We start from the raw sequence: 23355 nt of genomic DNA, 5'->3' as shown, positions 1-23355 counted from the left end.
TCCTTCCTTCCTTCCTTTCTTTCTTTCTTTCTTTCTTTCTTTCTTTCTTTCTTTCTTTCTTTCTTTCTTTCTTTCTTTCTTTCTTTTCTCTTTCTTTTCTCTTTCTCTCTGTCTCTTTCTCTCTCCCTCCCTCCCTCCCTCCCTCCCTCCCTTCCTTCCTTCCTTCCTTCCTTCCTTCCTTCCTTCCTTCCTTCCTTCCTCTTCACAGCAATTCTGTTAGGTAGAGGCTGTGAGAATTTATTTATTTTTCATATACTATATTTTTATACCAGGGTCCTGGATTATAATTCCTGACTTTTGGGGAGAATTCCTGAACCAGGTGACTCTGTTCAGTCTATAGATTTTTTTGTCTTCTCTTTGGAGGAATGTGATTCTTTCACTGACTCTGGTTAACTGGAAAGTTTTGCAATGAGACTTTTCCTGCTTCCCTGCAGAACTTCATCTGTCAATTTGGGGAAGGGTTGAGGGTCTGACAGATCACCTCCTAATTAGCTGATTGCCAGCTAGAGATGTCTTGGGATGTTCGAGGGAAGAACTGAATAATTGGCTTCTCAAAAAAATGCATATCGGTATCAGGATTTGGAGTTTCCATTTGCTTATGATGGTTGAGTCACTTGACCGTAGTTAAGATGTTTTGACCAGTCATAGAATAAATTATTTCATAGTTAAGAAATACTGTTGAGAATCTCAACCACTGCAGTAGTATTATCATCATTCCCATTTTGTAGATGAGAAGACTGAGTTAAAAAGAGGTTTCAGGATTTCACAGCAGAATTTTTGTTCGAGGCAGAATTTGAACTTGGGTTTTCCAGATACCAAGTCCAAGACTGCATCCATTATGTCATCTGCCTTCCTCTAAGTAAAGATTGTTTCATTGATTTCACTTGTGTCCTTAGCAATTGGCACAGGGCTTACCAACTCTGTAGGGACTTAATAAACACTTGTTTATTGACACAGTCTTCATTGCTTGGTGACTCAACCTGTTATAGTGTTGGGTTGTCATGAGGAAATGACAGGTAGAGGCTGAACTGTTTTGATGTCACTTTCTTTTCAAGGAACCCCTAAATTGCCTTCAGGAACCTTGGTTTTCGTGAATGTGGTAGGTAAGCCACAGGCACCATGCCTGAGCTGGCCCTGGGGGTCAGAAAATGTGAGACCTGGGGCAAACCATTAAAATTCTGACTCTGTTTTCCTTCCTCCTTTTCTCATAGAAGCTAACACTTGTGTGGGTGCAAAGTGGATGCTCAGTCTGTCCGTGCTTGTTGAATTGATATAGTGAGGCGGTATGGTATACTGGACACGGCCCTGATTTGGAGACCTGAATTCCAGTCCTCATTCTGCTTCTTTTTTATTATCTGGGTGATCTTAGGCAAGTCACTCTGGCCCTCTATTTCTTCATTTAATTTACAATAATATTTGGTTTTTGAATTACAGAAATTTACTTCATAGCCAACTCTTTAGGAATTAATTTCTTCTAAAATGTGTACTACATTTTTAATCCATTGCAATAACGTAGTAAAACTTGAGGTTCCATACACAGGTGCAGAATCCTAGACTTTATTGATAAAAGGGGCTCAACATGTGGTCAGGAGTGATATTTTTCTCATTCTGTTTCTGTCTAGGTCACTGGAGATAAAACACAACTAATTATTTAATTTTTAAAAAAACGCTTATCTTCTGTTTTAGGATCAATACTGTGTATTGGTCCCAAGGCAAATTAAGGGTTAGGCAGTAGGGGTTGAGTGACTTGCCCAGGGTCACACATCTAGGAAGGGTCTGAGGCCAGATTTGAAGTCAGGACCTCTCATCTCTAGGCCTGACTCTCAACCAAAACTAACTACTTTCTAAAGGCTAAATAGAAGAGGAGAAAATGGGTGTTTGGTAAGACATCTGTCCTAGTTAAACAATCTTGCAAGGAGTGTGTAAGACTATAAGTCCTTGAGGATAAGGATGGTCTTTTTCCTCTTTTTGTATATGAAGCACTTTGAACAGCCTGGCACATATTAGGTACTTAAGAAATGTTTATTAATCAATTGACTTTGATCATCCAAATTATTTCTGGTTGTAGTTGGAGAACAGAATTATTTGTTTTTATTGGCCACAATGACATGTGAAAAGAATGACAGTGGGGGCAGCTGGATAGCTCAGTGGATTGAGAGCCAGGCCTAGAGACAGGAGGTCCTGGTTCAAATCTGGCCTCAGACACTTCCCAGCTGTGTGACCCTGGGCAAGTCACTTGACCCCCATTGCCTACCCCTTATTACTCTTCTGCCTTGGAGCCAATACACAGTATTGATTCTAAGATGGAAGGTAAGGGTTAAAAAAAAAAAAGAATGATAGTGATTTTTTTTTTCTGTTTTTTAATTAGAAAGCAGCTTTACTAAATTCATTTCTGCCTTTGGAAAGAGGGTTAGCCAAAATATATGTTAAAGGAAATCTCTAATGATAAAAGTGGGTTATAATGACCAGAATTAGGAGTCAACAGGTTAGGTGAACTGAAATCAGAAGTAAATGATCTGAGAGTGGGGGTGGGTGGGTGGGGGAGGATTTGCAGCTATATAGTCTGCTAAATATTTATGGAAAAAGGACTCAGCTATTAAAAGAATCAGAATAAGACAGAAAAGTAAGTTCAGGGATAAACCCAGGAAATAGAGGTTAAAATATTATTTACAAATGACTTGACTGTATACTCAGAAAATATAAGGCATTCAGTTTTCAGGAAGGTAAGTGGGCAGAGTATATGAAACTTTCAATCATTTGCATTTTATATACCATTAATATACCACTGAGAAATATCCGAGAAAAATACCTTAATTATTAAAATTTAAAAAATTCAAATACCTGTATTAATCCATCAATGCATATATGAGATCTGTACAAACAAAATAAAGCCTTTTAAAATTTTACTGATGAAACACCCCTTAGGTGGAGCAGTGAATTGAGAGCTAGGCCTAGAGATAGTGGTCCTGGGTTCACATTTGTCCACAGACAATTCTTGGACTAGTCACTTAATTCCTATTGCCAAGCCCTTACTATTGTTCTGCCTTGGAACCAATACACAGTATTGATTCTAAGATGGAAGGTAATGGCTTTTACAAAAGGAAAAAATAGAGAGAGAAGAAACCCAGCTATTAACTTTTTTTTTTTTAAACAGGCCAGGTTGTTTAAAATACATTTTGTTTAGAACGGTCATTTCTACTGAAAGACAGTAATTTTAATGGGATTATTCTATGGAATTATGCCTCAGAGTAATCTTTTTTCTTTTTTGTTTGCCATTATATCACTGCTAAACATATTAGGTGTTTTGTATTATTTTTTATGATATCTACTAATACCCATTAATGGAAAGGCAAAGATTTCTTCACTGATTTCCCCAAAAGATATGGCATCTTTGCCTCAACTGTCTTTTGGATAACTTGGTAAAGTCTTTTGAGACTGATACAAGCTTTCAACTAGTATGGGGCTGGGAAGTTAACTAAGATGATTGTATTCTGTATTTTGAAAAAAATTTTTTCTCTTTCAGCCTCTGTTGAACCTGGGAGTTCAGCTATGGAGAATCACCCTCAGAGCAAAACTGAGAGACCAATGAAGAAGTCAGCAGCTAATCAAATGGTGAGAGTAAACTTAATTTTAGGCAGTTGTTAAAGGGCTTTTTATAAAATGGTAAAAAAGTTTAACTGTAATGAGAAATCAGTTGAACTTTCTATTTCAAAAGCTCTGTTATAAATTCTTTATAAGTATTTGTTTTATGGATGGATAGATGGATTATTGGGTAGCTGTTAAAAGTTTAGATGTGTGACTTCCCTTTGCTTTCCTTCAACTTTGTTAATATGACTTCCATCTATCTCCACGGGAGAAAGGTGAGCCCCCCAAAACAATTTCTTAACTTATAGCTCATCAGCTACTACAGTCAGTGACAATATAATATTTGGTGGATCTTACGTATTTTAATCACATTTTATAATCTTATTATTGTTAATACATGGATTGTAAAGCTGAAGCAATGTGTATGTTTTGTGTGTATGAACAGCTATTGATTAAATGTAAAATAGCAATAAATCTAGCATTCACTAGGTACATGACTATTAAAGACAACATGCCACATCTGGAATAAGAAGCATAAGTAAATTGAACTAAAACAAATATTACAGGAATCAGATTAAGAAAAGAAAAACTATAAACAACTATGTGGAGCAGAAGGATAAATTATCAACATGACATTTTCTGCATTGTAGCATCAGCTTTCCAAAGATGGATGAATCTAATATTATGAATACATATATGTTATGTTTCAGCCCGTCTATTGGCAATACAGAATGCCAAAGAAGAAAGTAAGTTACTATATGAATTCTACTTCAAATAATGATTTTTATGAGAATTACAGTGAAGCAGTTAAAGCAACGTGCTAGTTTATCATTTGTCTTTGGCTGAATTGAGAAAATGAAATGTTGTAGGGTTAAGTGGGTTTAAAAAAACCTTGTTCAAGGCTGAGGGACTTAATGAGAAAGAAAACTAGCCACATTCAGAGGAAGAACTGTGGGAGGAGAAACAAAGAGGAAAAACAACTGCTTGAACACATGGGCTGATGGGGATGTTATTGGGGATGTAGATTCTAAACGATAACTCTAGTCCAACTATCAAAAATATGGAATTAGGTCTTAATCAATGATATGTGTAAAACGCAGTGGAATTGTGCATGGGTTAAGGTGGGTAGGGAATTTGGGGAGAGGGAAAGAGCATGAAACCTGTTCCTCTGCCTCCAAACCAAGCATTCATTCCATTATATCACACTCATGATAAGTCTGAAAAGACTGTTAGAGGATAGATTCTGGAGGGCCTTGATCTTAGCTTATTCAGTGGGAACTAGGGAGTTTTTTGAGTTGGAGCATTGATATGATCAGAATTATGCTTTGGAAATTTGATCTTGTCTATGGTATATGGGATTTATTAGAGGTTAGGAGCTGGCATGATTAGATTCAAATGGTGACCTATTAAGTCTTGTATGAACTGATGCAAGGTGAAGTGAAAATGTTTTATACAGTAACAATGCAAGATTGGTATTGCAAAGTGGATTAACTTTGGAATCAACCTAGAAACTCTGATCCACATCACAAATCAACCATGATTCCAAAGTACACAGAAATGAAACATGCTCTCCACCTACAGATAGAGAACCGATGGACTCTGGGTTCACACTGAAGTGCCTTCCCTTCACTCCTCTCCCCTTCCCTCCTCTCCCAGCCTCTAAGGTCTCATGGCTTATGAGTGAAAAAGCTGAGATTCCTTCTACCACACTGTGGTATTTTAGCTCTTTTGCTACTTATGGTTGTCAGTCGAATAGTGAATTCATTGTGAAGACAAAAATAATAAAATGGAGAGGAAAACATAACTGAATTTTACATACATGTATGCACACATATGTAATAGTCTCATTTTATCACTCTTGTTCAGGAGTGGGAGGAGCGGATCGAGTGTTTGGCTCAAACAGAGAGATCTGGGTTCAAATATCATTTTTGATTCTTGCTAGCTGTGTGACCAAGGGCTAGTCACTTAATTTCTGTGTACTTCATCAATTTCCTAGGCCTCATTTAACTTCATAGATAGTTGCAGTTTGTGTTAGTGGAGGAAATTCATCTTGGAGACTTAGATTATAATTGATTCATTGTAAAAGAGAGAGAAAGAAAGATGTTACCAGATCATTCTGACTCCCAAAGTCTTCCGGACGCTTCTTCAGGTCCAGGATTCCCAACCTGCCCTGGACCATTTTACAAGTGGTGGCTAGGGGACCCCGCTAACCACATGGCCAGGCCAGATCAATTAAGGCCAGCCAAGGAGTGGTCTTGCATTCAGGAAGGGACCGGGGCAGACAGACCCAGAGTTCTGCTTGCCCTGTTCTTATATTCTCTACGATGTTACACCCACTCGGCTTTTGATTGGACAGTCTGGCCCATGCGTTCTGATGTCCAGGCATGTAATCACGCCATGCTACATTGCTGCTGTCAGAGGCTTCTGCCTGCCCGTTCAGGAAATCACTTAATTAATGTATAGGTGCAGACTAATGAGTTATATGTTTATGTTAATTTCACACACTACCAAGTCTTTTGAGTTTAGAAATAACTGCATTCTTTCAACAAAATTTTCATCTAAGTTAACATAAGAGTAGTTAAAAAATGAATGAAATGATGTCAGCTCTGCTAGAGTACTTACATAAATATATTTTGGAACCAAATGGAGCATAGCCTGGAGTAGAGGAAGAGACAAAATGATATCAAGCCAACTGACAGCTCTGCTTTCCTGTTTTTGAACTTACCATACCTCTTTAGCATGAATTGCATTTTGCAGAAATCCTCCAAAATATAGCCCCTATGGCTACGAAGCAGGTTTTGTCCCTACCACCTAGCACAATGCTTAGCCTTTTTTAATTGTATTTTTTTCTGATTGCATACAGAAAAAAATTTTTTCACGTTCTTTTCTGACATTTTGTGATCTAAATTCTCTCTCTCTCTTTTAAACCCTTACCTTCCTTTGTGGAGTCAATACTGTGTATTGGGTCCAAGGCAGAAGAGTGATAAGGGTAGGCAATGGGGGTCAAGTGACTCGCCCAGGGTCACACAGCTGGGAAGTATCTGAGGCCAGACTTGAACCTAGGACCTCCCATCTCTAGGCCTGACTCTCAATCCACTGAGCTACCCAGCTGCCCCCTAAATTCTCTTCTCTCCCTTTCTCTCCCCCTTCCCGAAGTGGCAAGCAATATGTTATACATGTGCTCTCACACAATTTATATTTCTATATCCATCATCCATTATCATCAACACATCACACATTCAAGAAAAAAAGATGCAGAATAAAAATAGAAAATTGAATGCTTCAATCTCTGTCAATTCTTTCTTTGGCTATGGATAGCATTTTTCATCATGAGTTTCTTGGGGTTGTCTTGGATTCTTGCATTGTTGATAATAGTTAAGTCATTCACAGTTGATCATCATACATTATTGCTGTTACCATGTACAACATTTTCCTGGTTCTGCTCACTTTACTGCATCAATTCATATGTCTTTTCAGGTTTTTCTGAAATTGTCCCATTTGTAATTTCTTGTGGCATAATAATATTTCATTCCAATTATATCACAACTTGGTCAGCCATTCCCCAATTGATGGATCTTCCCTTAGTTTCCAGTTCTTTGCCACCACAAAAAGAGCTCCTATAAATGTTTTTGTACACATAGGTCCCTTTACCCTATCTTTGATTTCTTTGGGACACAGACTAAATGGTGGTATTGCTGGGTCAAAGGATATGCAGCTTATGACTCCTCAGACCCTGGACTTTGTTGCAAATTGTTCTCTAGAATGGTCCGATCAGTTCCCAGATTCACCAAACAGTGTATTAGTGTCTCAGTTTTCTTAACTCCCCTCCAATATTTATCATTTTCCTTTTTTGTCATATTAGCCAATCTGCTAGATAGTAGCAATGCTTTGCACACAGGAAGCACTTCAGTATGTACTGAATTTCTTGAAGGACAGTTGGGTTGGGAGAGAGGAACATTCTTCAAGGCAGAAAGGAAGGACCCTATGAGCAAAGGGAAGTTAACAAAGCTAGTGAGGGAGATAAAAGGAGCAAAGGATGGCCAAGATCTAGGGAAAGAGGCAGTGGGTTCAGAGCAAGGGTCCGCAACCTTTTTTGGCCATGACAGCCATAAACGCCACATTTTTTAAAATGTAATTTCGTGAGAGCTTACAGTGCTCACAGTGCCGCGCTCCTGTAACAGTGCCTGAAAAAAAAAATTGACTTTATGGCTCCTGCAGAAAGAGCCATATCTGGCCCTCAAAAGAGCCAGCTATGGCTCGAGAGCTATATGTTGCCGACCCCTGGTTCAGAACATTGGTGAGGGCAGGGGAGTAGCACTGGGTAAGTGGGCTACTTTCCCATATCATTAAGTTCTGTTGTGCACTGATATTTAGGTTCTACTCATAGTTGCTTATCCAGATAATAGAACCAGCAAAGGTTCTGAGGTCTTCCAAGTTAGTTGTTGTATAGATCAGTCAAAAAAGGTGAAATGTTCTAATTCTACAACAGAAGAAAGTAGTGTTATTGGGAAACTTAAGCCACCCTTGATCTGCATAATACTCCATGTTCCCTGTCATTAAATTGAATAATAGTTTAGTGTATGTAGCAAGATGCCTGCAGGATATCTTGTTTGAATTTAGCTTTCCTTTTAGCATTACTTCAGACATGTCCCTAATAAATATTCAACTTGTGAACATCAGACAGTCCCAAGGCAGTATCTGAAGGAGTTTTTTAACAGACATTTGGAGAACATGTCCTTCTGACAGTGGGCCATTAGCATTGTCTTTGTCATCATTTCTAATTGAATGGGATTTTGTTTTCTCCAAAGAACAATCCGGTATACATGCCTTATTTTATACTCAATTATATTGCTCAATTGATTTTTTAAACTGTTCTGTATTTAGTAACTGAAGCAGTAGCTCCTTTTTTTTTTTTTTTTTTTTTTTTTTTTTTTTTTGCAAAAGTAAATATTCCTAACTCAGCATGACCTAGTGGGTAGAGGGGCTTGGAATCAGGCAGGCCTGAGTTCAAATCTTTATATTTTATACTTACTAGGGCTATTAAAAACATAAACAAATCACTTTAATTTTGTTGAGCTTCAGACACTTCTCTAAGACCAGAGATAGGATAGTGTGTAGTGGTTAGGGACTGGACTTGGACTCAGGAAGATTGGGATTCAAATCATGCTGTATATGCCTATGTTTACACTTAACTGTGTGACCTTGGGCAAGTCACTTAAATTACTCTGTGCCTCAGTTTTTTCATGTTTAAAATGTCTTGTCTGAAGGCTTTTATAGCTCTTAATCTCTGATGAGTTATACAAGAGCTTAAGAGTTCCCACACTGACAAAATTATAAGTCCTTGATATATTGAAGTATTTTTCATTCTAGCTATATGTATCCAAAGGCAAAATATAAATGTTCAAGAATAACTGGCATTTTTTGGGGGGTGTTTTCAGTAAAGCTAGAAAAGGAACATAATATGTAGTGTGGGAAGGGAATTCCCCTCCTCCATTATGCCTCTTTTTTTTTTTTTTTTTTTTTAATATAATCTATCAGGGACCTGGAGATCTTTTCTTTACCTTTGAGATGTACTAGGACAAACAAACCCTCAGAGAAAGGAAGTTGAAACCAACAAGATGGAAACTGATCCCACAGACACTACCCCTCCCCCCTGGGCAGGGCCAGGCAAATTAAGGAACTATGATTAGTTCCTGAGATGTAATGTGAGAGAGCTAGTGGGTGGAGAAAATTACTTTATAAGTCTAGACCAAGGCTGCTCTTGCTCTCTCTGGAGCTCTTCTGACTGGAGATTGGAAAGCAAAGGAGCCCTTTTCGGTGGTGAGCTTCAGTCCATCAGAATGGCAATTAGGGTATTTAGCTAAGCTATTCTCTACCCCTTTCCTACATTTTCCTATCTTTACTGTCACTACTTTGGTTAAATTAAATTGTTAAAGCTATTAACAGCCTAATGATTTAATTTTAACTATTATAATTGTATTAATCAGTAAGCATTCACTAAGCACCTACAATGGCAGTCAGTTGACAAATATTGTGTTTTCTACATGCCTGGCACTGTTCAGCTCTAGAGATAAAAATGAAGGTAAGCGGTATCCCTATTTCTTTCTTCCTTCCTTCTCTCTTTCCTTTCTTCCCTCCCTCCCTTATCTTCTGTCTTCAAATTGAGGCAGAAGAATAGTAAGGGCTAGGTAATTGAAGTTAAGATACTTGCTGGAGGTGACACAACTATGAAGTTTCTGAGATCAGGTTTGAACCTAGGTCCTCCTCTCCTGACTCCAGGCCTGGATCTCTATCCACGGAGCCACCTAGCTGCTCTAGCAGCCCCTCTTTTCAAAGAGGTTGCAATTTAATTGGTAAGACATTATATAAACAATATGTACAAATAAGTTATATTATAGGTGTCAACTTGGAAAAACAGGGAACCACTAATGTAGTCAGAAAGACCAAATCTTTAATCAGGACTTAATCAGAAACTTAAGATTTGATTATGTCTACTTAGTCCCACCTAGATGGAATCACTTTAAGGTTTATTTTTCAGTCAGAAAGAAGGTCAGTCAGGGACTTCCCCCAAGGCAAGTTCTCAAGGGACAGGGGCAAACTTGGGGTTACAAAAATACAGTTGACATAGGATAAATTGGAAATAATCAACTATGTGCTAAGACACTTGCAGTTTGTTTGGGTTGTTATTTAGAAACTCAAGTCTAGTGAGTGGTAGTAAGGAAAATTGGAATATGTGCAATGAAATAATTGATTCATATTTCTTTTTTATTGAACAGGAAAAAAGCATGCATGAAGATTTCGTATCCAGTGAAGAACTATTGGAATTGAGAAGGGTTTTGAAAGTGATTTCAACAGTCCCCAGAGGTTTGAATCCTCACATCAAGGAATTTATACGCACAACTTTGTTGTTGCAAGTGATACAGGTGAAAGCATAATTTGTTTGGTTATGGGGGTGTCTTAGTAGAAGTATAATTTTATTCAGATGATTGTTTTATTTATCTTTCCTTCTCTGTAAATTTTGCCAATTTTCCTTAACAGTAAAAGGGGGATAATAATTGCGCCTTCCTCCCAGGGTTGTTGTGAGGATCAAATGGGATAATATTTGTCAAACACTTAGCACAGTGCCTGCCATGTAGTAGGCATTGAATTAATTCTAGATCCAGGTGGGGTCTGTAATCTCTCCTGTCCCAAGGGCCCTTTTTAATTATTAGGCTTTTGTTATTTAGAAAGTAGATTTAAGTGGTTATTATTCTTCTGGGACCTTGACTAAATGTAGTAGGTTAGCTAACAAAAGGGAAACTAGAGGGTTCAGTGTTCTGTTACTAGGTCTACCAGTAATTGTTAACATTTACCAGTTTTTTTCTTTTTCCTGGTTTGTTTCTTTACTTATAAGAGAGTGATTATAAATCCTTAAAGATGCTATGTTGTTAAGAATTAGTAACTGAAATTCCTTTAAGAAATTAGATTTATGTTTATTGGACTTAATAAACATGAAAAATATACTATTTTCCATTTTGTAAGCTGAAGTTTTAGATAATGTATTATGCAAGAAGAGTCTCTATGTCATATCTAAATGAATGCTTTTCTTCACCTTAAAGGAAATGTGCTGTTTTGTCTTTTGCACTAGTCACTTTAATTTAGAAGTGGAAAATCACCACCACTAGACTTATCTTAGAAATAGCACATCTGCCTTTCTTGTGAAACATTATTATATTGTTTTTGTGAAACACTATTACTAATCCTTGGAAATGAAAAAAAACAGAACAGTGAAGATATTTTAGGGTGACTTTGTACATGTTTCTATGCTCATGCCTCTAATCACCCTGATTGTGAAATCAAATGGGAGTAATTTCCATCAATCCATCAAATCTTTTGTCTCTAGAAAGAAATACCCGTAGGACCAAAATCATAGAGTCACAATTTGGAGAAAGACTTTGAATTTTGAGTTTCACACAAACCTTGCTGGATGCCAATAAAATCATAAACTTTCTCTTTGCAATATAATCCAATGAACATTTATAAAGGACCTACTCTGTGTAGATAGTGTGCTAAGCATTGGTGGCACAATTAGTAAAAAGAAAGTTATTGCTCTCAAAAAAGTTTACAATCTAATGGAAGGAGACAGTACATAAAAAGATGCAGGAAAGCTAGGAGAGGAAGAAAAACGGGAGTATCCTGATCATGTTCAGTGGAAATGAAACTAGCAGCAGATACAGAGTTGGAGTGAACCTAAAAGGTCCAGTTTCTGCCCTTGGTAAAGGAAAGCATTGGGAAGAGTTTGATACCCTCCAGCCCTCTATTCTGAGGGGGCAGGAGCTGGTATCAGCTAAGGCTCAAGTTGTCCCCATGGTGATCAGATTAGAGGTGATGAGTTTAGCCAGGAAGGGGCATCATGTACCCTGGAGTTGAAACCAGCTGAGCAGCAGAGGGGGAGTGGTTCCTTCCTGGAGTTTACTTTGGCCTCCCACTTAATCTCTCCTCCAATGTCCCTCAGTCTTTGTTTTGCATTAGTCACTTTCTTGAATTTAGTAGAAAAAGTGGAAAAGTGGTAGAACCCTGGACTTCAAACACAACCTGGTTTTGAAGTTCTCTGGCTAGAAGCTGACTTCTCTAACCCTACTGGGCAGCATCTTGGTCTGCTGTTGTGACTGTCAACAGCCAAGCTCTAGAATAGCAGGAAGTGAAGATAGAATTTAGCGTATCCTTTTCCCTTTTCCCTCCATTTAAATTTAGCACTTTGCCTTTATGAATGAAATGATTATATAGATGAGCTAGCATTGTAATTGGCTTCCCCCTTTTAAATAAGTGGTTTATATTAACATTAAATAGTACCAAAAACAATGAAACTTTCTAGCTATTTGCATTATCAAAACCAGGACATAAAATTTTCCTAGCATGTTGACAGCCACTCCCTATGTCCTCTTAAAGATTTTTGTTTGTCCATTTATCTGTACAAAATACTCCATAATTGTAGTTGATAAACACTCTGTTCTTTTGTTTCATATTTCACATTTTGATTTATTTTATTTTTAAAATGAGTTTAATTTTTAAAAATTCTTCTCTTTTTGCTTAGCAGCAATGCCTTTTCTTTTCTTTTCTTTTCTTTTTTTTTTTTAAAAGACTGGATCTCCCAACCTTGCTATCAGGCTAGAGGTTCATTCAGTAATGTTACTGTTTAGCATGTGAGTTTTGACATGCTCCATTTCCAACTCAAGAGTCCCTTCATCCTCCACCTTAGAGACTCACCAAATTCATGCCAAACCCAATGTGCAAACCTAATTGCATAGCTCAGAACATCTGAAATCAAGAGATAGGGGGAATCTGGGATTTCAGGCTTATGCCACCATCTCCAGCCACATTTTTCCTTTTTATCAATTGTTCACTTATTTTCAAATTGTCTCTTAGACAGTTGAAGGGCATCTTATAAGTGTAGTTACTAGACCTTCTTGATATACTAAACAAAAACTTATTTTTTTTCTTAAACAAACTGAACATAACCTTTTTTTTTTAAAACATTTCTTTACCTTACAGTTGGGGGTTAAAGTGACTTGCCTAATGGTCACATAGTTAGGAAGTATCTGAAGCTAGATTTGAATCTAAGGCCTTCAGCCTCTGGGCATGACTTTCAATCCACTGAGCCACCTCACTCCACCCTGCCCCCCCAATAACTTTTTGAGAGGATGCTGAGATATGTCCCATTTTAACTTGTCCTTGGAGAAAACTTCAGTAAAGAAGGATGCAATACTAATCATTGCTGGGAGTGGGGAGGAGAATATTTGCTATTTAAATAGTTCCTCTTTTCTTGTTCAAGCTAATTTTGTTTTAAACCCTCACCTTCCATCTTAGAATCAATACTAAATATCAGGTCTGAGGCAGAAGAGCGGTAGTAGGTAAGGGCTAGGCAAATGGATTAAGTGACTTGCCCAGGGTCACATAGCTAGGACGTGTCAGAAGCAGGATTTGAACCCAGGACATTCTGTCTCTAGGCCTGGCTCTCCATCACTAAGCCACCTGGCTGCCCTCAGGTTGGTTTTTAAAAATTAGAGGAAGAAACACCTGCATGGCTTTCTTTGCTGCCCAGTGATGGCCGCAGAGTGCCTGGTGAGGTGAGTGAGCACTAGTCAGTGGAGACAGAGGGTCAGGTCACGCTGGACACTTACTAGTTTGTGGGCCAGTTTCCCAGCCTTGCCGAGCCCCAGGCTTCCCTTTAACACATAGCCATCCGTTACCCATCAGGGGAGAAAGCGCTGCCTTTGAAGGCCCGACTTCACTTCCTGCCTCCTCTGCTTCCTAGCTGAGCGCCTGGGCAAGTCACTCAGCCTCTGTCTGCCCCAGGCTCCTCAGCTGTCAGAGGAGCCAATAAAGCCCTGACCTCCCAAGGAGGCTGTGCATCTGCCCGAAAGGAGCCCCCCCCTTCCCTTCCCCTCCCCTTCTCTCTCTGCTAGAAAATGGCCATCCTCTTCACTGGAGTCTTCACCCTGGCTGGCCCGTGGGAGGCTTCAAGGAGAGAGGCGCTCCCTTGTAGAATGTGTGCCATGAGGCAGCCAGTGTAAGAAGGGGGAGCCAGATAATGGGGAGCCCTCAGTGCCACGCAGGGGAGTTTGGAGTCTGAGAGTCACGAGGAAGCCACGTGCTCCCTGAGCAGAGGGCTGGGGAGAGGCCTCAGGGTTGGCATGACCTTGGGGAAGGCCGACACCAGCAGTGCACGTGAGGAATGGAAGATGACTGGGGTTTTAAGCCTGGATTTCTAGGAAGGTGGTGGTGCCCCAATCAGCCAGGAGTAAGTCTAGAAAAAGGGAGGCTTTGGAGGAAAGGTAGGAAGTCCTGCTTTGGACATGAGGAGTTGGAGAGGCCTGCAGGACGTGCAGCTGGAGCTTTCCAAGAGGCAGCGGTGTATGACAGTGACTCGGGAGAGAGAACGGGGCTAGATATGTCAATCTAGGAATTATCAGCATAGAGATGATAAACGAGCCCATGAGAGCTGCTGAGATCACCAAGTGAGCAATAACCCTGAGTTAAGATAAGGACCCAGGACAGAAGCTGGGGGGATGCTGTGAGAAGAATAAGAAATCTGGCACAAAATGATGAGTTGAAAATCCAGCTTTATAAAATAAGTTGGAGGTCTAAAATAATTCAGTCTGTGATGAAGACCTCATCTAGATGTGCAACACTAGGTTTTCTAGGTTTTTAACAGCTAATTAACAGAAGACATTAACACGATTTAAGGTGTTGAGGATGTTAAGAAACATGCAATATTGTGTTTGGTAACAAGGGTTTGTAACATTTGCCACCAAGTCTTAAGTCCCACTACAAGGTTAAGATAAGAAAATTTAATTAATCCACCTGAACTTATACTACTTAGGTCAAAGTAACCTTTCTTGGCCATACTTCTCTGGGGAGCCTATATTTGACATAAATCTTCAATGGATCAAACAACACATGGACAAGCCAAGCCTGTTTTCATATGATCTCAGCAGGTCAGCTGTACCTTCTTCACTCCCAAGGAACCCAGCTCCTTCTGCATGGGTTTCAGCTTCTCTAGATAACTGCACAGATCTAAAGTTTTTATTCCTTCAAAGAAGTTTTTAATATTTTTAATTGCTATAATGTTCCAAACATACCAAACTATATCTTTTCTAATACTAAGATTAACATTATATTATTATAATTGATATGCACAATTTAATAACTGGGTCTAACCCTTTCTAAAAACTATAATTGTAGCTACTTATCCAAAGGATATATGTGATCACTTTGTTCATAATTGATACTATAAAGGCAACAAAACAATTTTCCTTTCAAACACCCATGCTTAGTATGTTATGGATGAAAGAACCAGCAAAGGAAACAGAAATAGCAATAAAGACAACATAGAAAGACAACTGGGAGATTGGTGTGTCATGAAAATCCAGAAAGGAGAGAATGTTCAAGAAGTGAAGATCTTAGAGTGCTAATAAGAAGTAGAGACTGAGGATTGGGAAAAGGCCATTATTTTTGTTAATTAAGATCTCACTGATAATTTTGAAGAGGGCTATTTGTTTTAGGTGAATGAAGAGATTACAAAGGGTCTTAAATGGAGTTAGAGGAGGGTAAACAGAGGTACCAAGTGTAGACTGATTTCCCAGAGATCCATGAAGGGGAAGAAAAATGTGGAATAATATCTATTGGAAATGACAAGAGAGATTTTTTTTTTTTAAGATACAGAGATAAAAAGGACATGTTTGAAGGTAGGCAGATAGTACAGGGTTATAGTGGAGGCAGTTTGCTGGGAAGAGCATTAGGTCAATGGATCACGTAGAAGAATTGACAGCAAGGAAAACAGCAATCTTTTTCACCTTTTCTGAAACTAGTGTGATTGAGAAATTAATGAGAAGAAGAAAGAAGGGAGCCTCAGTGAATAGAATCAATTTTTTTCCTTTTTTTTTTTTTTTTTTTTTGATGGGGTGTGGTATAAGTTCAAGTTCTTTATCTGAGAGGGTGGGAAGGAATGTGGTGAGAGGCTTGAAGAATTGACAGTGTCTGGATCAGCTACTGTAGAGAGTGGGAAAGTGAATAATTTAGGGAATAATAGAATGTATTCCTTGCTCCAGTGAGAATTCAGTTGAAATCAGGTAATATAAATTTGTAATAGAACCAGTCCATCCAGTTTTGAGATGGTCTTTTACTTTATTCAGCAGCATGTGAATAGCAATGATGGAGGCAGAGGGTGGGAGTAATTCAGGGTGTGGGCTAGGCAAGACCTGATCATCTCTGTTACAAGGGGACAAGAGAATTAAAGGGAGTGGACAGCAGAAAGTTGAATTGGTTCATCAAAGGATCTAAAGTGAGGGTTCATTACAGGGTAGCTAGTGCTGTGGTAATGGGAATTGATAAGTAGAGTAAATGGAGATAAGGATAAAGAATAGGGTTGGGAGTAGTGAGGTAGAAGAAAACATGGAATAATTTAAAAATATGAGTGGAGTTGGTTGTGGTTGAAGAGATTGAGGAATTAGGATTTCCGAATGTTTGAGGGAAAAGCAAAAAGTATGTAGAAGTTTCCAAGTATAAGGGAAAGTATTAGGATGGAGAAGAAGACTATGGAACCAAGTGCTGACTTCCTGGTTGTAAGGGGGAAAAAGGGATTTTGATTGGGTGAATATTAAAAGGTTAGGTCACCAGGGAATTGAATAATTATCAATTCCCAATTAAAAAAAATAACCTCAAGTCAAAATGACTTTTATGGAAGTTTATTTACAAATGAGAAGAGAGAAATTAAGAAATTTAGAGAGGATGAGGTAAGATAATTAACCTGACAAACTAAATAATTTGCTTAGGTCCCTGGCTTAACCCAAGCAGATCTAACTAGTCCTCAAATGGAAAAAGGACAAGCCTTGAGCCTAGGGCCCAAAGGCTCTGGAGGCGTATGAAGAAAAAGCTTTAGTCACAGAGTCTCTTTTGAAAGGGAAGCTCCTTAAAGGAAGTTCAGGAAGAGTTAGTCTTTACACTCACCACATGGAATTCCAAGGTCTCTGGGTCCAGGGCTCCTCCATGTCCAAGCGAGAACCAGAAGGGAGCCCTGAGTTCACTGAATTCTATTTTTAAAAGGGCCTTTTTTGCATCACTTCCTGTGCTCTATTTGTGTTCAATCACAACAGACTTTTCTTAGGACTGCCCAGAAGGCAGTCAGTAAATTCTGATACAGACCACCCAAGTTACGAGTTAAGTGGAGATGTTTTCACCTTTGGTGATTAAATCTAAAGATGGGCAGGGTAGATTTAATCTCATTACATGGTGAAATGAGGGATAATGACCATCATTTCAGGCTTATGGGCTTTTGCCTAACTGAAATTGGAAGAATGAGAGTAGAATTTTGCTTGTTTTAGGGACTTGATACTTTTTGCCTACTGTAAGGCTTAAAATGAATGGTTTGACTAAAATATGAGAGAATGTGGTCACTGAAATGATAACTCAAGTCAAAAATGACTTTTCAGCAGCTTTATTTACAAAATGGAGGGAAAGAGTAAGGTAGAGAAATGTAAAAGAGGGCAGAGTGGGAAGTCTGCTTATCACTCTAAATATTTGCTCTGGCCCCTGGCTCTACTTTGGCAGGGCACCAGAAGTCCCAGCCAGAGGGCCCAGAGGTAAATTAAGCAGGGGGTTCACCCACGCACCCTCCTCCGAGAGGGAGGTCTATCTGGTGTTACTATCTCCAGAAGTCAGGAAAGGAAGGTCAGCTTTTTCCACTCACCAATCCAAAGTCCAAGGGAAGAAGATCCTAGAGCAGTCTTACCAAATGCTAGAGTCCCAGGTCTATGCTGACGAAGATGATCCTCCACCAGCCTCCACAGCCTTGAAAGAGCTTGAAGACTTACTCACAGGAAGTTGCAGCCACATTTAAGGACCCTTCTTTTTGTTACTTCCTGTGCCTTCTACTTTATGGGGACCAATTGTAGTCTATAACTTTGCTTAGGACTGCCCAGGGGCCAGTCAGTCGTTTCTGAGTTGTCACCCACTTTTAGTACATGGTTGCAGACCTCCCTCATTTAGGCATTAAGTAGGGTGTATAGATTCTGGTGATTAAATTTAAAAGTAGATGAGGGGAGAGTTAATCCCATCTTCTTGCTACTCCTAACACTCTCTAGCTTTCTCTGAATACTGAGAGTATATCAGTCTCTTTCAAGTGCCATGGAGGAATCTGAGCTTTTGTTAGTGACTCCTTTTGAAGGTGAGGTCCTGACAGCCTTGAACCTTGGGCTTGGTTCTTGGGCTTAAGGGCAGTTGTGGGAGACTCTGGTCCTGGAGAGGAAGGGTGGGGTGTCTGAGGCTTTGGGGGTGAATTGGATCCTGTAGATGAAAACTACAACAAAAAAGAGCAACAAAATATATTTTAAAAAATAAGGGGGACAATTCCAAGAGACTCATGACAAAAAAAAGGCTACCACCATAGAATAGATGGAGACTGAATGCAGACTGAAATATAGTCTTTACTTTATTTCCATGAATTTTTCTCTAGTGTAAGCAATATGTGTCTTCTTTCACATGATAAACATGGAAAAAATACTATATGATAATATATGCACTGGCATCATTTTATCTACCTTCTTGGGAAGGAGAGATTGGAGGGAGAGAAAGAACATGGATTGCAAAATGTCAGAAAGTGAATAATAAAAAATTGTATTGATGTATAATCTTGAAAAATAAAAATTATAATAAAAAATAAGGTACATACTCCAATTCTTCTATCTTTAATGACTGATGACTGACTCTTGCAATGAATGCCATTAATTGTGCTTAGACTTTGTGACTAATTCTTTGGTGAGAGTAGGTAGGTGGGTGAAAAGCATTTATTAAGTATGTATTTTGTGTCAAGCATAGTGGTAAGTCCTTTATGGATATTATTTTATTTGATATTCATAATAACCCTTTGAAGTAGGTGCTATTATAATCCCATTTTACAGTTGAGAAAATTGAGGCAGACAGAGGTTAAGTGGTTTATCCAGAGACACCCAATTATCGAGGCTGTTAGGATGGATTTGAACTCATGTCTTTCTGACTCCAGGCCCAGTGTTCTATCCACCTACCCACCTACTTGTGTCAGAAATTAGATGTAGATTACAAAATTATTGAGTTGGTATCATGTTGAATTTTAAATTATCTTATCTGAAAGTTTATAGTTTTCACAATGTTCTCAAGGTGGAAATAGTATGATAAATATTGCCAGTGGGAAGGTTTAAAAAAATGTAGGCTATTGTAGCCTTAAAATTAGCAATCTTATGTGGTGAACATAGCTTGAAGAAATTCAATAATGTAGCATTCTACATTTTCTAATTATATAACAGTGTTTATTGATGCAGGAAATAAAAACATGTAGCTTTCAGATATGGAATTTGAATTAGTTGCTTTTTTTGTGGAAAACACTAAAAATGAAATCTTTGGGAGAAAAGGCTACACATGTTGAACTCTGGTACTGTCTAGAAACTAGACAAAAAATCAGTGGAATAGATTAAATCATAATGAGCTAGAACCAGATATGTAGAATGATCTGATGTTTGACAAACTATGGATTCTAAGACTCTAGGGAAAATATTCCTTATTCAATATAATCTGCTCTGAAAACTTGATGGTACCTTGGCAAAACCTGTGAGCAGACCAGTAATGCACTGTTCATTACAATAAATTGTAAATGGATCAGTGATCTAAATATTAAAAATAAATACTGGAACATCCATACCTATGAGATCACAGCTCTGTTAGTCCTGTGGTTTCCTTCCTTCCTTCCTTCCTTCCTTCCTTCCTTCCTTCCTTCCTTCCTTCCTTCCTTCCTTCCTTTCTTTCTTTCCCTTAACTTCTATGTATTGGCTCCTAGGTGGAAGAGTGGTAAGGGTGGGCAATGGGGGTCAAGTGACTTCCACAGCTGGGAAGTGTCTGAGGCCGGATTTGAACCTAGGACCTCCCGTCTCTAGGCCTGACTCTCAATCCACTGAGCTACTCAACTGCCTCCATGAGGTTTTCTTTCTATAGTGCATTGTTTGTATTTTTCAGTGGAAGATAAAATTTATTTTAAAGAAATTGGTAAAATATTCAGTACAGATAATCACTCTTAAAAATTCCTCTGTTGTTACTCTGTAGTTTTGGTTATGTCTATCTCTTCTTGATCCCATATGAGGTTTTCTTGGCAGAGATACATTTCCCCAGTGTATGGACCACAGGAGAAAAGCACCATGGTTGGGTTAAGGAAGGGATATTGCTGGCATTAGTGAGTCTGTTCTCTGGACTCTCTGAACCCTATGCATCCTGGAGACTTCTATCAATCCACTACCTACTAATGCCTGGACGAAGGATACACATTGAATATTATCCAATAGCTATAGTACATCGAGTTGATATAAATATTGAATAAATAGGGTTGCTTTCAGGAAAAGTGATGATTCCACACAGCTACACAGTTCCTTAAGTGTGAAACATCAGCAAGTGCCCTCACAGAAGGAAAAGAAAGGCAGCTCGTTCTAAAGTCCAGACCCAAGGCCCCCTGGGGCTGCTGCCTAAGTTTTGTTTGGTGTTGGCCCCTTCCCATCTTTCCAGGCTTTACCCCCTCACACATGCTGTAAGGGGTAAAAAGAGATTTTGATTGGGTGAATATTAAAAGGTTTGGTCACCAGGGAATTGAATGATTATCAATTCCCAATTAAAGAATAACCTCAAGTCAAAATGGCTTTTATGGAAGTTTATTTACAAATGATAAGAGAGAGAGAAAGTAAGAAACTTAGAGAGAAGATAAGGTAAGATATTAGGTCCCTGGTTTAACCCAACCAGATCTAACTAGTTCTCAATTGGAAAAGGTCAAGCCTTGAGCCAAGGGCGAGGCCCAAAGGCCCCAGAGGTGTATGAAACAAAAGCTTCAGTCACAGAGTCTCTTTGAAAGGGAAGTTCCTTAAGAGAAGTTCAGGAAGATTCAGTCTTTACACTCACCATGTGGAATTTCAAAGGAAAGATTTAAGAACAGTCTCACCAGCTCCAGAGCTCCTCCAAGTCCCAGTCGTAAACCAGTCGCACTCCTTCAGGTCCCATTCATGAACCAGAAGAGAGAGGCTGAGCTTACTGAGCTCTCTTTTAAAGGAGCTTCTTTTGCATCATTTCCTGTGCCTTCTTCTTAGTTTACGTGTCCAATCACAACAAATACTTTTCTTAGGACTGCCCAGGAGGCAGTCAGTAAATTCTGATTTGTCACTCACTCTAGCACATGTGGGTCACAGACCACCCAGCTTGTCAGTTAAGTGGAGATGTTTTCACCTTTGGTGATTAAGTCTAAAGATGGGTAGGGTAGATTTAATCTAATTATCGCAACCCTCTGTGATCCAGAGCCACTGGCCTCTCTGCTGTTTCTCAAACAAGACACCCCATCTCCAGGCATTTTCACCGTCTGTCCCCAGGCTTGGAATTCTCTTCCTTTTAATTTCCATGTCCTGACCTCCCTGGCGCCCTTCAGGCTCCGCTAAATCCAGCTATTTGTAAGAAGCCTTACTTTTCCTCTTTCTTCTTCATGCTGAGCTTTCTTCTGTCAGATACCTCCAACTTAATTTGAGTGTATCTTGTGTATAGTTAGTTGTTTCCCTCCTTGGACGAGGAACTCCTTGAGAGCAGGGACTATTTTTTGGCTTTCTTTAGATCGTAGAGCTTAGAATGTGCCCGTCACATACACATACACAAATACATGCACACATACATATACAGTATATATTAAGCATAATATATATTGTTTATATGTATATATGCTTGTTGAGTGACTGCGGCCCCTGCTGATAACTATCTCCTGTTTACACTGTGCATTTAAAAAACCCTCACCTTCCATGTTAGAATCAATACTGTGTATAGGTTTTGAGGCAGAAGAGCGGTAAGGGCCAGGCAGTGGGGGTTCTGTAACTTTCCCAGAGTCACATAGTGAGGGAATGTCTGAGGTTAGATATGAACCCAGGACCTCCCATTCCTAGGCCTGGCTCTCAATCCACTGAGCCACCTTGCTGCCTCCCCAGTGTATATGCCTCTTGTACGTACATTGTGGTGTTCAAGCCTGCCACGAGGAAAGCCTGGAAGGCTGAGCTTTTAACCCTGGGTAGGCAGCAAAAAGCATTCACACCTTCTTGTCACTGCAAGCATCCCTCATGTATTTGGATACTTTATACAAAGAAAATTTATTAGGAGCATTTAAAAATTCTTCGGCACTGCTGCTGGCTTAATCTTTTTGACTCTGCTTTCTCCACAGAATGACGAGGGTACAGCTGACAGTCTCCAAGTGTGGCAGACGGTTCCCAGTCTATCTTTGGAGGTACTGATCACACAGCTGGATATGACACTTGAGGAGAAAATTCAAGCTGCCAATTGGAACGTAAGTCTTTCTTTTTTGGAAACACGAAGCCCTTCACTCGTAGGACGTTTCTCATCGGGCCAAAAGCCGGATCTGCCTGCTCTGCAGTTTGGGGCAACCTCAGAGCAGAGCGGGCAGACGGTGCCTCCCGATTCCCTGGCCGGGGCCTGCCTCTCTGGTTGGGCCCTCTCTGTCGGCCTTCTCCACCCAGACTAGGGGAAAGGGTCGGCACCCTTCGCTCGCATTCTCTCTCACCTCTTTTGCCTCCGATGGGGCTCCAGGACGGGAGCTGAGTAGCCTGTCCACCTTCATTCAGCAGACATCTTATTAGACGGCGGCTGTATCCAGAGGAGTGTTCTAGGCACTGGAGGGCATGCGGAGGCCAGCCAAGTCTTCCTCCCTGCTCCTTGGAGACTTACATCTAGTAAGGGCATGCCCCAGGAAGGCAAGGATGTGACTAGAGAAAGCCCAGGTTGCTGTCTTGCAGCCGTGACTCAGTAGATAAATTGCTAGGGAGTTGTCTGTGGCCCACAAGAGTGAGGTGACTTGTTCATGGTCATCTGATGACTGAGGAGGGATCTGAATCCAGGTTTTCCTCTGGGCAGATAGGCGGTATCATGGATTAAGCCATTGTCCTGGAGTCAGGAAAAATGAGTTCAAATCTGGCTTGAGACATTAGCTGTGTGATCCTGGGCAAGTCACTTAATCCTGTTTCCTCATCTGTAAAATGGGGGAATTGGGTTAGATAGCCTCAGAAAACCCTCCGGCTCCAGCACCTTCTATGGGCTGACGGGCTACAGTTGGAATGCATGTTTATCGCCTCCTGAGAATTAAGAGAGGGAGGAATGTAAGAATCAAGCCCTCTGCCTGCCCTGTGAAGGGAGGCTGGGGAAGAACATCTGGGAAAGTGTAGCTGACCAGCAATTACA

At 39.7% G+C, this 23355-nt stretch overlaps 1 protein-coding gene across 2 annotated transcripts in view; it reads left to right on the top strand.

Annotated features, from left to right (window-relative positions):
• The window catches only part of DZIP3 (DAZ interacting zinc finger protein 3), a 119465-nt gene that overhangs the window by 7410 nt on the left and 88700 nt on the right, over positions 1-23355 (top strand). For both annotated transcript variants that reach the window (XM_044670104.1, XM_044670103.1), the window contains exons 2-4: positions 3524-3612; positions 10362-10508; positions 22325-22447. In XM_044670104.1, coding sequence (XP_044526039.1) covers positions 3550-3612; positions 10362-10508; positions 22325-22447 — 333 coding nt within the window. In that variant the 5' untranslated portion in view covers positions 3524-3549. The remainder of the gene's footprint in view (positions 1-3523; positions 3613-10361; positions 10509-22324; positions 22448-23355) is intronic.

The sequence above is a fragment of the Gracilinanus agilis genome, chromosome 3 (genome assembly GCF_016433145.1).
Source record: "Gracilinanus agilis isolate LMUSP501 chromosome 3, AgileGrace, whole genome shotgun sequence".
NCBI lineage: Eukaryota > Metazoa > Chordata > Mammalia > Didelphimorphia > Didelphidae > Gracilinanus > Gracilinanus agilis.
Note: the sequence above shows the minus strand (reverse complement) of the source record. Positions and strands in the feature narration are given on the sequence as shown.